Source organism: Pelobates fuscus, chromosome 6 (genome assembly GCF_036172605.1).
Source record: "Pelobates fuscus isolate aPelFus1 chromosome 6, aPelFus1.pri, whole genome shotgun sequence".
Classification (NCBI taxonomy): domain Eukaryota; kingdom Metazoa; phylum Chordata; class Amphibia; order Anura; family Pelobatidae; genus Pelobates; species Pelobates fuscus.
In genome coordinates, this window is record NC_086322.1 from 58,070,850 (window position 1) to 58,087,144 (window position 16,295).

Sequence of the window (16,295 nt, forward strand, 5' to 3'; positions counted from 1 at the left end):
CTTATGAAGAAAGATATAATCATCTGTTGATCTTAAAGAAACTTAGAGAAGTTTTTTTCTGTAATGGATACACACATTGCACTAGTACTCTTTAATACTCTTTAATCTTCTTAATATATCTCTTCACTTATAGGAATTCTGGGTTAACCAGGCACTTTACTAGATGTGCATTCCCATGTTCCTCATTGGCTACCTGGGAAATATCTACACATTTTAGTTTAGAAAAGTTATTGCCATTTTAGGAAAAAAGTAAAACCAATTTAGAATAAATGACTCTGTACCTAGGCCATACTAACCTCCATTCCATTTATTTTTGAAGAATGTTCCCATTGTGGTGCCACATTTCACAGAGAATTGTTCATTATAGGCCTGCCTTGGTATACGTTTAGAGATAGCATTAATGTAACGGGGGGTTTTAACTGGTGCTGAAAAAATTAAAGCAAATATAACAGAATTAATATTCTTAAAGTCCTAAATGACCTCTATGATTAGATCACTACTGTATGGAAGAGAATGGTTTGTTTATTTAGCACTCTAAGGAGAAATGAGCTTAGTAAGCCATGGCTTCAAAATAACATACATAGAGTGATTTACATGAGTAATACTCTTAAGTTGATACACACTAAAAGAGGAAACAGGCACTTCGATAAGTGAAAGATTAGCTAGCTGCTACAATACTTGTGTAGATATTCTTCTCTAGCCCAACGCCAAAATTCAAAACTGTGAAAAAATTATTTTCTTGAGAATGACCCCAGAACAGTTACGTGTTGGAATAGGGGTCATACAGTCTCATATAGAACAAAGAAAAAACAAACAAATATAAAATATATCATGGAATATTGTAAATAAAAAAAATATATGAATAACAATAGTGTATAAAACAAAAACTGTGTGGTGTTACATTCACATATGTGGGAACCTTTTTGAACTCTGGGACTTTGTGCCTTCTGTTAGTACACCACTACTCTCCAATGACCTCTCTACAAATAATGCAGAAGCATAATACAATATGATAGCTTAGCATTTTCTGGAATCTAATTTATATCAGCAGAAAGTTAAAAATAACTCACCTAGTGTAGAGCCTTAATAGAACCGGCTCTTGCTTAAAACTGCACTGTGCCTTATCATTCACCTAATATCATGTGACCTGTCTTTACGTTATGGGATATACTATGGAGGGATTTCTGTTCCTGTTGTTGGATCACCGATGCTTGGTCCTCTGTTTCTTGTGTGTGCACCATATGATTAATTTTCCTATTCTCTCTGTTAAATCCGGCCATACTAAGGACCAGTGATATGACTGTCCTTGCGGCCTTTTTCAGTTTTTTATGAGTTAAACGTTAAACGTTAGAGTCCATGTGACATTAGCACAGTACTACTATGTATTTCGTAACGTTTCATTTTTCGCCTTAGGAAAGATTAATGTAAGGGTTATATAGGGAGGTATATGAATTATAACCTTCTTTTTGGATGATTGAGGTATTAGCTGTTCTGTGGTATGGTAGACTCCTATGCAACTGGAAAAGTCAATGTATTAATGTGTATTGATACATACTGAAGAATGAGTGACTTAACCCTTTTGAAATTGCCCCAACAAGTATAGAGTAGATTACAGATCACTCTGGATGATGTACAATGGGGATTGAATTGTTAGTTCTGGCAATTGTCTAAACCTTTATATGGAATTATAGACATAGTTGCAGATTTGAAAAAAACCTGATTTAAAAATAAAAAAATAATTAAAAAAACTTTTTTCTTATTTAAACTGATTTTTTTTTTTAAAACAAATTTCATTTGTACATGCAGTTTGTAAGATGGCTCACAATTGAGACAACATATACTTATTATTCAATTCTTAATTTTTTTGCCCAATATCATAGTAAAAAAACAGAAAGAAACACTCCAGGCACCACAACAACTTCATCAGAATTAAATTGTTATGGTGACAGGAGGTCACGGGTGACTGCTTACATTTAGGAGTTAAGCCATTCATGAAATATTTAATCCCAAAGTCTTGAATCCAGCACCATTTAGCCCTGCCTGCGCCCTTCCACTTCTCTGATTCTTGAACCAGGAAGCCTCAGATATGGATGCTGCTTATCGGCTTAGATGGTCAGCTGATGCTCTAATCAATAGGTCCTCATTCATAAATTCAGCTTCAGAAAAATACTGATGTTGTCAGCCAATTAATGTTGCTACAAGGCTTTTATGTTTTAAGAATCAGAGAGATGCAGAAGGGAAAAAATCTGATACTGAGTGTCCTAATGCAGAGCGCGTGGATTCTCTGGAACTGCAATGTTTAACATTGTAGCACTAGGTGCAAAAGGGACACTGCACCCAGACCATTTGAGTTAGCTGAAGTGATCTGGGTGCCTACAGTGTCCCTTTAAATAAAAAACTGTAAATTGTCCGACTTTCTCTCATCCATCCGAAGATACTCGCAACCATCTTGTCAGTAACAAAAGATGATGTCAAGGATACCCTCAGCCTTTTTATTTACTATTCTATTTATTAGCTTGTTATTAGAAGTATTTGTTGTTGTATCAGCTTATTACAAGTATGATTGATCATGGATATTCATGCTTTACCATAATGGAATTATTTAACCCCTTAAGGACCAAACTTCTGGAATAAAAGGGAATCATGACATGTCAGGCATGTCATGTGTCCTTAAGGGGTTAAATTGATTTATTTAAAAAAAAATATCAAATAATTTCAATCACAAAAATTCTAATTAAACAACCCTGCATGGTCCTCCTGGTAATTGTATCACTGTTCTGTCATGGTACACAAAAAATGTATATCATATAAACCGAATAATATTGTGGCCTATAGTAACGTAATGTGACATTCGTGTAGTGGCCCTTATGGAGTTACACAAGCTCTGTAAATAGTGCTATTCTCTCCTTTTTAGATTAATACTAAGAATAATCAAGGTTATACCACATAATGTTAGAAGGATTTTCCTGTTAGGATAGTACAAGAGCCTACTTGAATATATTTAATGCAGTTATTACTTTAGGAATATTGTTTTTCGATTAAACTTTTAACTAGGCACAAAAAAGGTTCTATACAAGTCTTGCAAAATTTTGAATATTAATAAAGCATTTTGGGGGGAATATGCATGATTGAGCCATCATTCTTGTTTTTCTGGGGGAACCTGGAAAAGTATTTGTTGATCCTGAATATTTATTTAATCCTGTCTTTTCCTGCTTTTCAAAAATATTTATACTTTATGTGAGCTATGCCCAATCGCAGGATTGAAATGGCTTGGCTATAATTCATAATTCATAAGTCATAATTATGCATTGTATTGCAACTTACCTAGATTTGTAGTTGAATGGGCATTCACTTTTCTAATAACTTCTGATTCATCAATACATGACGGTTTACGTCTTTTCTTTGCCAGCCTCTGTTTATCAAACATTTGCTTTTCAGAGGTACCTACACTACCTGCGAATTTAACAACATTTGGAAAAATTAATCCATGTATTTTTGAGTACACATTCCTTCCTCATTTTATTTAGGGTTTGCATGATGCTCATGACTGTGATATTAATTCAGATTTCAGTCCACTGCCAAATTCAACTGTAGCAGCTTCATCACCTTCCAAAATGGTTTCTCTTTCTGTACCTGGACAGTTTTCACAATGAGCTTTCAGCCTGGACACATTCGCCTGGAGCTCTTTATCACAATGTTAGAATTTTGCTCCTAAGCTTTTCCCAGTGACTGCTAATATTTCCATAAAAATCACCCAAAATGGGTATTTTTTCCTGCCAGTTGACATTGTCTGAGAATGGACACAAAACGTTCTTTGTGGCAGCAAAGCCACAAGATCTTTCTCTTTATTTCTGCTTGTTGTTATGAGTCATGTATCCCATGGTAGATTGTTAATATAATTTTGTCCTCTTCATTCTGGCCCCTCCTTCTTGTCACAAGGTACTTCTGACTCCATTTTAGAACTGCTATTCTCCTCAGCATATGACATCCAACATCAAGCAGCCCTTACGTACTTACTCATTTCTGTCCTAGCAAACATTATTTCATCATATCCCAGTTAAAAACCCTTTATTTACTTACCCGATCCCAGCGCCGATGTCCCTCTGCGCTGGGGTGACGTAACGCCCCCTCCTATGTCCCGTGTCCAGTGAGCGCTAATGCACATGCGCAGCAAATGTATTAGATGTCGCCATAGGAAAGGATTGAATCAATGCTTTCCTATAGGGAAAAATCTGATGCTGAGTGTCCTCATGCAGGGTAAGCCAGCAACAGCGACCTCCTGGCACCATAACAACTTCATAACTTCATTCTGGTTTTGTTATGGTGCCTGGAATGTTCCTTTAAAAGTTCATGTGAAGCAAACAGCAGCTTATTATATCTTAGGTACTTGGGACTATGGGATAAATAGACAAAATATGACATACTGGGATATGGTTTAACCTTATTAGAGAAAACTGAGTGACCATTTACTCATAATTACAATCAACTTTTCTATTTAACAGTTGAATTTAATTCCTCAATGTGGAATGTACAATGCTGAAGGAGGAAAAAATATGCATTCAAATCCACCTTATAACATCACAACAGTTAGCAACTGACTATTTGCATGTTGCTTTCTTGTTTTGTTTTTTCTTTCACATTCTACCTTGAATCAATGTTTTCCTATGGGAACAAAATCTGATACTGAGTGTCCTAATGCAGAGCGCGTGGACGTCCAGTGTCAGATACTGGACCAAAGGTCTGTTTCAATTCAGGAAGCCCTCTAGTGACTGGCTGGTAGACAGCCACTATGGGCAGACTTAGTACTGCAACGTAAACATTCTCTGGATTCTCTGGAACTGCAATGTTTAACATTGTAGCACTAGGTGCAAAAGGGACACTGCATCCAGACCACTCCAACTAGCTGAAGTGGTTTGGGTGCCTACAGTGTCCCTTTAAGGAAGTAAAATACAAAACTGTAAATTGGTTTCACTTTCTCTCATGCATCAGAAGATACTCGCAACCATCTTGTCCGTAAAACAAAAGATGATGTCCAGGACACCCTCAGCCTTTTTATTTACTATTCTCTTTATTAGCTTGTTATTAGAAGTATTTGTTGCTGTATCAGCTTATTACAAGTATAATTGATCATGGATATTCATGTTTTACAATATAATAGAACTATTTAAATTGATTAATTTAAAATAATCCAATGATTTAAATCACACAAATTCAAATTAACAACCTTGCATGGTCCTCCTGGTAATTATGTCACTGTTCTGTTATGGTACACAAAAAACTTATATCATATAAACTGAATCATATTGTGGCTCATAGTATCATAACATGACATCCATGTAGCGGCCCTTATGGAGTTAAACAAGGTCTGTACATAGTGCTATTCTTTAGAGTAATACTATGACTAATCAAGGTTGTACCACATAATGTTACAATGATTCTTCTGTTAGGATAGTACAAGAACCCACTTGAATATATTTAATGCAGTGATTACTTTAGGAATATTGTTTTTCAATTGTAAATTACAGTACTGGAGGTTTAACTTGTAACTAGGCACAAAAAAAGGTTCTATAACAGTCTTACAAAATGTCCATAGATTCCTCACCCACAGGTTTCCTTTCTCAAAATTGAACACAAATACTGTTCTAGATTTTTGTATTGGTTTCGAATATTAATAAAACATTTTGGGGGGCATATGCATAATTGAGCAATCATCCTTGTTATTATTTGGGAAAACCGGAAAAGTATAATAATATTTGTCCTCTTCATTCTGACCCCTCCTTCTTGTCACAAGGTTCTTCTGACTCCATTTTAGAACTGCTATTCTCCACCTGGGTTGGTGGGAACCAAACTTTGTGTTTGATAAACATCTAGAGCCTTACACTAAATATGTAAAGGTGTGGAAAAGGTATATAGACGTCATATTGGTCATCTGTACTGGAACCACAGAAATATTCCAATAATTTGTAGATCTGTTACATATCAATGAGATCAATTTAAAATTAACTTTTGAAGTTGAGGCTCAAAGACATTTTTTTGACTTCACTGTCGAAGTGACAGAAGAAATCATTTGGCAACTACTCTATACCATAAACCTACTGCCACAAACACCTGATTGGATATCAGTCACGGGACCCATGTGGGGTCATGGGTTTATATGAGGAGTTAGAGACCGTTAGCGTTCGACCACTAAAGAAGGTGCACACGCTGTGCACCGAAACGAGCGTCTGGCATCCTTTTATTTTTCACAGGGCACCAACACTTTCTCACGATGGTGAAATATAACATTCAAATTTAAGCTTGGTTTAATTTAACTTATTAGCACTTCTATTTTCCCTTCTTTTATTCCTCTGACTATTTAGAAATATCAACAGGGAGAGAGGCTTTAACTCTATCTCTTGCTTTTCTGTCTATTCTTATACTATAGGCTGTAGCACAGGAACCATCTTGCTGCACTGCTTAATCACCGAATAGTTTCCAACTTATCTCCATGATTTGGGCTACCTTAATGATGTAAATTCAAGGTTGCAGTCTATGAGTAAGTGTTAAATTATACTAATCATTGAAAGTAACACTTCTAGACTATCCCCACACACTGGATATATGTAGCATGGATAAGGTTAAGAGGTAGACATAGTCACTTTCCTTGTAATGTACAGCATTTTGTACTATTTAGGTTTGAAATATATATTTACCTTGAGTTAAACCCCCTTATTGGCAATCACTAATAAAGCCAGAAACTTTAGAGATTTCTGCTGCTATAGATCACATTCATTAGTCAGAGGTTTAGCCTAAGGGCTTTGGAATTTTAAAACCTGACTTCTCTCAACACAAATTGGTCAGTGTTTATTCAACATTGTTTAAATAAATCTCAAGTGAACACTCAAACACAGAGTTCCTTTGTGGGAAAGTGTTTTAGTTCTATTTTCTTTTTGATGTTATGTCTCCAAAATTGCCAGGAATACTGGTATTCGTAAGACCACTCTGTTTATTTAACCCCTTGAGGACCAAACGTCTGGAATAAAAGGGAATCATGACATGTCATGTGTCCTTAAGGGGTTAAAGGATATTTGGATTGGCTAAGGACATCAGGGATTTGTCTCTGTATACCCCACACAGACAAAGGTGCCTCACACATTGCCTTTTGGCCTTCCCTCTCCCCTGCACATACCCGATCGTCCTTTGTCGCATTTTCCCATGGACTCTATTGTAGACCTGCCTCCATCCAAGGGCTTTACTAACATCCTCATGATTGTCGACAGGTTTTCCAAAATTGGCATCAGGCTCTCGTTTTCCTCTACCGGTCAGCCACATACCAATTGTGCCACCGGGAGGCCCTAGCCAGTCTCTGGAGAAGTACCTCCATTGTTTTGTCTCAGAAAATGAGGAAAACTGGTCCAACTTGCTGCCCTGTGCAGAGTTTGCCAGAAATAACATTAATCACACAGTCCTTTTTTTGATGAATCAGGGGTTTCATCCTACAGTTCTTCCTGCGGGAGGATATACGTTTGCAATTCCCCTCCTTGGAGAAGCATCTGGTTTAACTCCTGTTCTTTTGGACCAAAGTTAAAGACAACCTTGAAAGGTTCAGTACTGCTCCAAAAAATAAATTGTGACTATAGGCACAGGGTAACACCATCGCTCCATGTCGAAAACAGTTTTGTTATACATATAGAATGTGACGCAGATAAGAACTATTCAGCCCATCTAGTCTGCCCAATTTAAAATACTTTCATTAGTCCCTGGCCTTATCTCACCAGTGTTCTGTACAATGGCATGAGCACTTACCTCTTTCTGCTGCTATTACCTCTCCCTATACAACCAAGCATTCTGCTAACATTTCCTGCTGCTCTATTACATTGTCTGACTACCTTTAAGTAATTTTCTGAAATAATTACCCCTAAATCCCTTTCCTCGGATGTTGAGGTTAGGACTCTATCAAATATTATGTACTCTGCACTTGGATTTTTAACTCCAAGATGCATTATCTTGCACTTATCCACATTAAATGTCAGCTACCAAAACTCTGACAATTTTTCTAGTTTACCTAAATCATTTGCCATTTGGCTTATCCCTCCTGCAACATCAACCCTGTTACATATCTTAATATTATCAGCAAAAATACATACCTTACCATCAAGACCTTCTGCAATATCTAATAAAAATATTAAAGAGAATGGGTCCAAGTACAGATCCCTGAGGTACCCCACTGGTGACAAGACCAACACTAGGACCAATAAGTTCTGTGTTGCCACTTTTAAACTATCTTTCATAGATATTGGCCTCTACCACATCATCAGAAGTGTCAAACCAGTGGCTTACACCTTAGAACCTCCTAAGAACTTCTGCATTCCCAATACCTTTCATGTATCGCTCCTTAAACCTTTGGTTTGCAAGTTCAATACCTCTGTGTCACATCCCTTTCTGGTTCTTGCCAATGATCGTGAGGAATGAAGTCAAGAAGATTGTTCTTTTTTTCCAGAGGCAGATTGTGATACCTTATACACTGGAAGGGATATTGACCAGAGAAGAGATTTGGACTCCTGGGCAAGATGCTCATGCCCTCTTTTAGTTAAAAGGTTTCACAATGACTTTCCTGACAAGGCTGGCAGGAAACACCCAGTGGGTGTTCATTTAGGTGGGGATAATGTCAGGAAACACTCTCTGACTGGCTCTGGTGGAATTTAAACTCCTGTTTCCCACTTTATACCCCTGTTTTCCTTTAGCCAACCCTGACAACAAAATGGGAGAGCAAGGGGATAAGAAACAGGTGGTTAAGAAACCCATAAAGGTTTCTTAACACACAGGCGGTTAAGGGACACAAAGGGGGAAGAGTAAGAGACACAGGACGTAAGAGACACAAAAATGGAGTTATGAAACACAAAAGGAGGTTTATGAGACAGAAGAGGGAAAAAAGGTCGATATGACAGACTAAAGGTGGGTAAGACATTCAAAAAGGGGCATAAGAGACACCAGAGGGACATAAAGATGCAAAAGTAGGAATAAAAATAACAAAGGGCAATAAAATACACAAAAGGGGAAAAGAGACACATAAAGGGGAAAAGGTACACAAAAGGATGGGTGAGAGGGGAAAAGGGACATTTAAGAGACACACAGGGATACACAGTTGAAGAAGCATATTAGGGTGTGGCAAAATTAACCTTCATCTGTGTAGCCACAAATCCTTGCAATGGCCCTATGTCAGGTCTATCCATAGAGGAGTTAAAGTCTCCACCGATTAGACTGTGTAAGCCAAGTTCTCCAGTATTTATGCGAGTTGGCGCATGCATAAATCTGAAGCAGATGGAAACATGACTAATTTATAATAGTGTTCACAAATTTTTATCCCCTGAATCTGAGTCAGAATTGTGTTTTGTATTGCAACTATCTTGTAAAACATTATGCGACTTACTTACCTAGATTTGAAGTTGAATGGGCCTTCTCATTTCTAACATTTTCTGATTCTTCGATATCTGAAGTCGTAGGGGATTCCTCTGTAGAATTACAAAACAGAAAATCTTGATTTACTTTCTTACAGTAGGTATCAAAGACTATATATATATTTTTATTTTTTTAATGGGCCTTGGAAACTGCTTGTTGTGAAAATAACCCTCAAAGTAGTGAGGAATGTTCTGTTTAGATCAACCTTTCTTATCTTTTGAAGGATATAATGTTCTCAACTTATTCATATTTGATTTTATTTCCTCTACATCCCAAATCTTTGAGAGTGAGTGTACTGATGCTACCCAAATTAATTTAATTGCATCTTCTTTACAAAGTTGCCATAGATGTGTTAGAGTTGTTAGTTTGGAAAGCTGCAGTGGAACGTTTATAGGGTTACTCAATAAAGTGTGACTGGTTCCACACCGAATAATGCAAAACCATTCACTGCAGTATGGTGTCTTTCTGACTGCAAAATCCAGACAATCTACTTATATATGAAGTAGAATGGTGTCACGATACCTCCCCGATCTACGTGCAGTTTTAGTCTCTCTGTGCACGCGACACACATCGATAGGGAAGTCATGACTTCTGGATGTGGAGAGAGATTCTCTGCGACTTCCCAATTGGACTTGCTGGGTGTCCCAGATGCACTGGTCAGGAGATGGACCAATGTGTTGGGGAATGTGAAGATTGTGAGTCGCTGCACTTCCAGTCTGTTTTAAATCACATCATTCCTGCAACCTTATTTCCACACTTTTTGGGGTGATAGAAACAGGGCAGGTGCTTGGATTTTTAGGTACATAGGCGAAGATGCATTTTTCAACCCCCCCCCCCAAAAAAAGCCCATCTTCACCTATGTGCCTCTTAACCAGCCGCTCTCCCCTCCCCGACCATTAGTGGTCCCTTCCCTTCCCTGTCCCTTAGTGTTCTTCTCTCTTACCCCCCTTTTCCCTGTCTCTCGGTGTTTCTCTCCCATTCCCTCCCTGTCTCTTGGTGCACCCCACACCCCAAGTGGACACACTCCCCTTCCTGGTGTGCCTCCTACCTCTATTGTTGCATTGCCGAGCGGAGCAGATCACCTAAAGGATCTTCAGTTTTCTGTATCCGGCCGGACTGACAGGGAGTACTCTCTCTGTGAGCACCTCCTGTCAGTCTGGCCAGGTACAGGAAACAGAAGCTCCTGTACCGCGCTCCGCTCCACTCTGTATACACTGACAGTCACACACTCAATGACAAACACACAGACGTCACTGACAGACACAGACTCATTGATCTGACACACACTCATTCATTGACACTGACTGACCCACACTGATTGACACTCATTGACAGACACACTGATAGTCACACACAGACTCAATGACAAACATACTCTCACTGATTTGACAGACACACACTCATCATACACTGACAGACACACTCATACACTCACATGCACACACACTCATAGAATCACTCACAGACACACAGACGCACTCACTCACACACACACACTCAGTCACTCACAGACACACACACTGTCACTCACAGACACACACGCTGTCACTCACAGACACACACACTTTGTCATTCACACACACTGTCACTCACAGACACACACACTTTGTCATTCACACACACTGTCACTCACAGACACACACACTTACTCACAGACACACACACTCAGTCACTCACAGACACACACACTCTGTCACTCACAGACACACACACTCTGTCACTCACAGACACACACATTGTCACTCACAGACACACACACTGTCACTCACAGACACACACTCTGTCACTCACAGACACACACTCTGTCACTCAGACACACACACTCACTGACACACATGCTCAGTCACTCACAGACACACACACGCTGTCACTCACAGACACACACACTTTGTCACTCACAGACACACACACTTTGTCACTCACACACAGTGTCACTCACAGACACAAACGCTCAGTCACTCAGACACACACACTCACTCACAGACACACACGCTCAGTCACTCACAGACACACACACTCTGTCACTCATAGGCACACACACTGTCACTCACAGACACACATTCTGTCACTCAGACACACACACTCACTCACAGACACACACGCTCAGTCACTCACAGACACACACGCTCAGTCACTCATACACACACACACTGTCACTCACAGACACACACTCTGTCACTCACAGACACACATCACATACACTCACTAATTATTTTATAAATACACATTTTCCACACAGCCTCCCTACCTGGTGTGGATGATGGATCGGTCCCTGGGGCTGCTGGGCGGCGTGCGGCAGTGCTGTGATCAGACTCGGCGAGGTAGCTCTACTCTCCACGCTCTGCTCCCTCGCGGGCTGTCTACTGATGCCGCGGGAGCCGGAATATGACGTCATATTCCGGCTCCCGCGGCATCAGCAGACAGCGCGCGAGGGAGCAGAGCAGAGAGGTTAGAGCTCCCTCGCCGCGTCTGATCACAGCACTGCCACGCCGGGGGTCGAGATGGTGGCCTGGCAGGAGGGAGAGCTTCCCTCCTGCCGGTCACTGAAATATTGTGCCCCCAGAGCCCGTGCGCCCTAAGGCCTTATGGACGCGCCGGTCCTGGACAGGAATGATGTGTACCAATCAGAACATCCCTGTGTATGTGTGTTTGTATATATATGTAGTATATATGTAGTGTTTTCCTGTTTTTCTGGCTTTAACCTTGGTTAGTTATTGACTTTTATTGTTCTGTATTCCTGACCTTAGATAGTTTGTTCATATTTCCGTACCTCTGTAATCCTGACCTTGGTCTATTCCTGGTAGTACACCTTTTACTCCTGACTCATTGATATCTGGCTCCTTACTGATTCTATTTCCCAACCTCTGTGCAGTGGTATCATCTGTAGAATTACAAACAGAAACATGGATTTACAAAAAAAATAAAAAAGCGGAAATGGTGCATGAGTTCACGCTTAATGAAAATGTGTCGGTAGTCAAAACAGATGTAATAGTGTACAAAATATTTGCTGTAAACCGAACTCCAAATAAATGTGTATACAAATACAAATCATAGTGAAATATTGAAGTGATAAAATAACATATACTATGAGTATTAAACTGTATATTGTTTGGCTCTAATTACAAATACTTCAGTGCCTTTAAGGCGGCACACCACCTCTTTGCTCATTTCTTTAACTTTTTTCTCGATGGCAAACAAAAATAACATTTGTGTAGTAGATTTTAGGAATAAACAGCCTCTCAATTTTAAGCTTATTAGCTCACCTTAAATGAAGCTTGTGTTAACCCGGCTCCAGGCACAGCCAGCTTAACATCAATTAGGGTGACACCTCCCTTCTTTAATAAGTATTGCTCTCCCAGGAATATGGAGATGGATTTTCACAGTCCAGATCAAGTGCAAAATATATACTTCATTAAAATTTGCATACAGCAACAATATGTTAAAACGACCTGTCCACATACTTTGTCCTGAGACGCGTTTCACCCTATGGGGATTCCCCTCATTTTAGTGTCATGTTGTTCTGATTATTGTTATTATATCATTTTTTTTTTTTTTTTAAGCTTTCATGTTGTTAGGATTAATATGGTCTTGTGATGAAGTAAAAATTTGATTGTAAAAAATTGTATATTGTATATTGTAAATCATATATTGTATTACGTATATTGTAATTGATTGAGAATATCTATATATTATGGGACTCCTATAATTGAGATTTTAGTGGATAGTATTAGCAGATGATCATTTGAATAAAAAATCCTCATTTTAATACTTGTGAGGACCGTGCTCATATCTATAACAAAGATTTAATAACATGCAGAAATATTAGCCACAATCTTCTTATTAATGAAGGATGCTTTGGACTGAAGGGTTGCCCAAATTTTCCAAGCAATTTAAACCGTATATATAAGGAATTTCAACATTATATATAATGCCACTTATATTATTTAATAATTTAATGATTCACTTTAAATAAAGCTTTTCAAAAAGCAATATTTTACTTGTGCTAACTTGTGTTTATTAATTATTAAATAAACAATACATTTTCAAAATATATCTAATAAACTAGTTACAAATCTTTGGCAATAGATTAGCTTTTTTTATTGCTATTTTCACAAATTAATGATATCCAATTCCTAATAGTAGTGTGCAAATTAAAAATATACAAGTGAATTAGAACCAATTCCTTATAGTAGTGCAAATTAAAGATGATTTTAAGAAGTTGTTACAGCACCTAGCATGAGTTTCTTTGAAACATGCATTCATTTGTAATATGTCTTAAACAAAAAAGTGTGTCACATTTTTCTATGTTCATTTTTGGCATTGTTCACAATCCAACCTTCAAGTTTTTTTTAAACTTTTCTTCTTGTCCATGTGCCATAACCAGAGTATATCAGGCTTATGCCAAACCAAAGCAAGTCAACCTTCAATTTTACCCAACCATTTGAAGAGTTGTATAAGCAGCTACAATAATGTAAGTTGGCTGTCAGTGCTCAGAAGCAATTAGTAGCACTTAGTTTGTAAGAGACTTTGTTAAATATTCTTCAGTTTGGGAAACTTTTCCAGGTAAATGTCTTGAGACAGATAGGCAAAGAAATATTGTATTAGGTGTTTCTTCTTTTTGAAGAGGCTCAAAGTTTTATGCACAACATACATAGTAGTTCTCTCATCTGCTTGGAGTTCATGTAGTACAAACAGGCATAACTAAATAATTACAGAATAAGTAAGTATATAAGTACAGAATAAGTGCACTTTATTCCGCTCCTCAATGTGCCATCTGCTGCCAAGCTTGCCAATGTGTTTGCCAAGGAAGTGGCTAGGCTCTGCTGGTTGCCCTCTGAGGTTGTCTCCAACAGGGGGAACCAGTTCATCTCTCAGTTTGGAGGAACTTTTGGGATGAGATGGGCATCAGGCTCTCGTTTTCCTCTGTCTATCATCTCCACACCAATGGTGCCTCCAAGAGGTCTAACCAGTCTCTGGAGCAGTACCCAGTGGCGTACATACCGGGGTCGTAGGGGTCGCGGCTGCAACCGGGCCCAGCCCACCAGCGACCCAGGTATGTACCCACAGGGCCAGCCTCTTCTGCTGGGGGGCCCAGGAGCCAGCCACCTCATGGCCCCCCGAGGCTGGCCCTGCTGTCACCCGGCTGGCGGGCGCATGAGGGAGCACTGTCCCCTGAGTGCTCCCTCTTCAGCTCCCTCGCACACCGCATTGAAACCAGAGCCGGAAGATGACCTCATCTTCCGGCTCCGGCATCAGTACGCGGCGCGCGAGGGAGCTGAAGAGGGAGCACTCAGGGGACAGTGCTCCCTCGCGCACCCGCCAGCCGGGTGACAGCAGGGCCAGCAACACCACTGGACCCCAGGGAATCCCCTCAGCTCTCCCACAGGTAATGAGGCTGGGGGGATTAAATTTAAAACAAAAAAAAACGTGTGAGTGTGTTAGTGAGTGTGTTAGTGAGTGTGTTAGTATGTTAGTATGTTAGTGTTAGTTAGTGTGTTTGTTAGTGTTAGTGTGTGTGTTAGTGTTTGTGTGTGTTAGTGTGTGTGTTAGTGTTTGTGTGTGTTAGTGAGTGTGTTAGTGTGAGTGTGTGTATGGGTGAGTGTGTGTGTTAGTGAGTGTGTTAGTGAGTGTGTTAGTGTGTGTGCTAGTGTTAGTGTTAGTGTGTGTGTTAGTGTGTGTGTGTGTGTTAGTGTGTGTTAGTAAGTGTGTTAGTGGGTGTGTGTTAGTAAGTGTGTTAGTGTGTGTGTGTTAGTGTTAGTGTGTGTGTCAGTGTGTGTTAGTGTTTGTGTGTGTTAGTGTTAGTGTGTGTTAGTGTGAGTGTGTGTGTGTGTTAGTGAGTGTGTGTGTGTGTTAGTGAGTGTGTGTGTTAGTGTGTGTGTGTGTGTTAGTGTGTGTGTTAGTGTGTGTTAGTGTTAGAGTGTGTGTGTTAGTGTGTGTGTGTGTGTGTGTGTGTGTGTGTGTGTGTGTGTGTTAGTGAGTGTGTTAGTGAGTGTGTTAGTGTTAGAGTGTGTGTGTGTGTTTGTGTGTGTGTTAGTGTTAGTGTTAGAGTGTGTGTGTGTGTTAGTGTGTGTGTTAGTGTGTGTGTCTGTTACTGAGTATGTTTGTGTGCGTCTGTCACTGAGTGTGTGTCTGTCAGTAAATGTGTGCGTCTGTTCATGAGAGTGTGTGTGTGTGTGTCTTAAGCACTTACCTTTCTCCAGCGCCTGACCCACTTGGCGCTGGGGATCTCTCCGTCCCGATCCGCCTCTCAGCTCCGAATGCACATGCGTGGCAAGAGCCACGCGCGCATTCAAACCGCCCATAGGAAAGCATTACTCAATGCTTTCCTATGGACATTCAGCGTCTTCTCACTGTGATTTTCACAGTGAGAATCGCAGAAAATCCTCTAGCGGCTGTCAATGAGACAGCCACTAGAGGCTGGATTAACCCTCAGTGAAACATAGCAGTTTCTCTGAAACTGCTATGTTTTCAGCTGCAGGGTTAAAACTAGAGAGACCTGGCACCCAGGCCATTTCATTGAGCTGATTTGATCTGGGTGTCTGTAGTGGTCCTTTAAGTGTATGTGTTTATGCATGCACTGGCGTACATCCCACGGTCGCACGGGTCGCAGCCCTGCGACCAGGTGCCTGCCGCCATGTGTTGCGGCCCCAGCCCGCGCAGAGTAAGTGCCGGGGGGGGGCCCACGGATCAGTTTTCGCACCGAGGCCCCATAGGTTGTGTGTACGCCACTGGCAGTACCTCCATTGTTTTGTCTCAGAAAACCAAAACAACTGTTCCAACTTTCTGTTTTGAGCCGAGTGTGCCAGGAGTAATGCTAATCACGCAGTCCTTTTTTGGTGAATCAGGTCTTTCACCCT

The 16,295-nt window shown here is 40.0% G+C and overlaps 1 protein-coding gene across 1 annotated transcript in view; it reads right to left on the reverse strand.

Annotated features, from left to right (window-relative positions):
- The window catches only part of LOC134566054 (uncharacterized), a 449,970-nt gene that overhangs the window by 184,485 nt on the left and 249,190 nt on the right, over positions 1-16,295 (reverse strand). Inside the window, exons 11-14 of the mRNA XM_063425766.1 lie at positions 12,209-12,319; positions 9,414-9,491; positions 3,325-3,453; positions 297-425 (exon numbers count right to left, since the gene is read on the reverse strand). Of these exons, the coding sequence (XP_063281836.1) occupies positions 297-425; positions 3,325-3,453; positions 9,414-9,491; positions 12,209-12,319 (447 nt within the window). The remainder of the gene's footprint in view (positions 1-296; positions 426-3,324; positions 3,454-9,413; positions 9,492-12,208; positions 12,320-16,295) is intronic.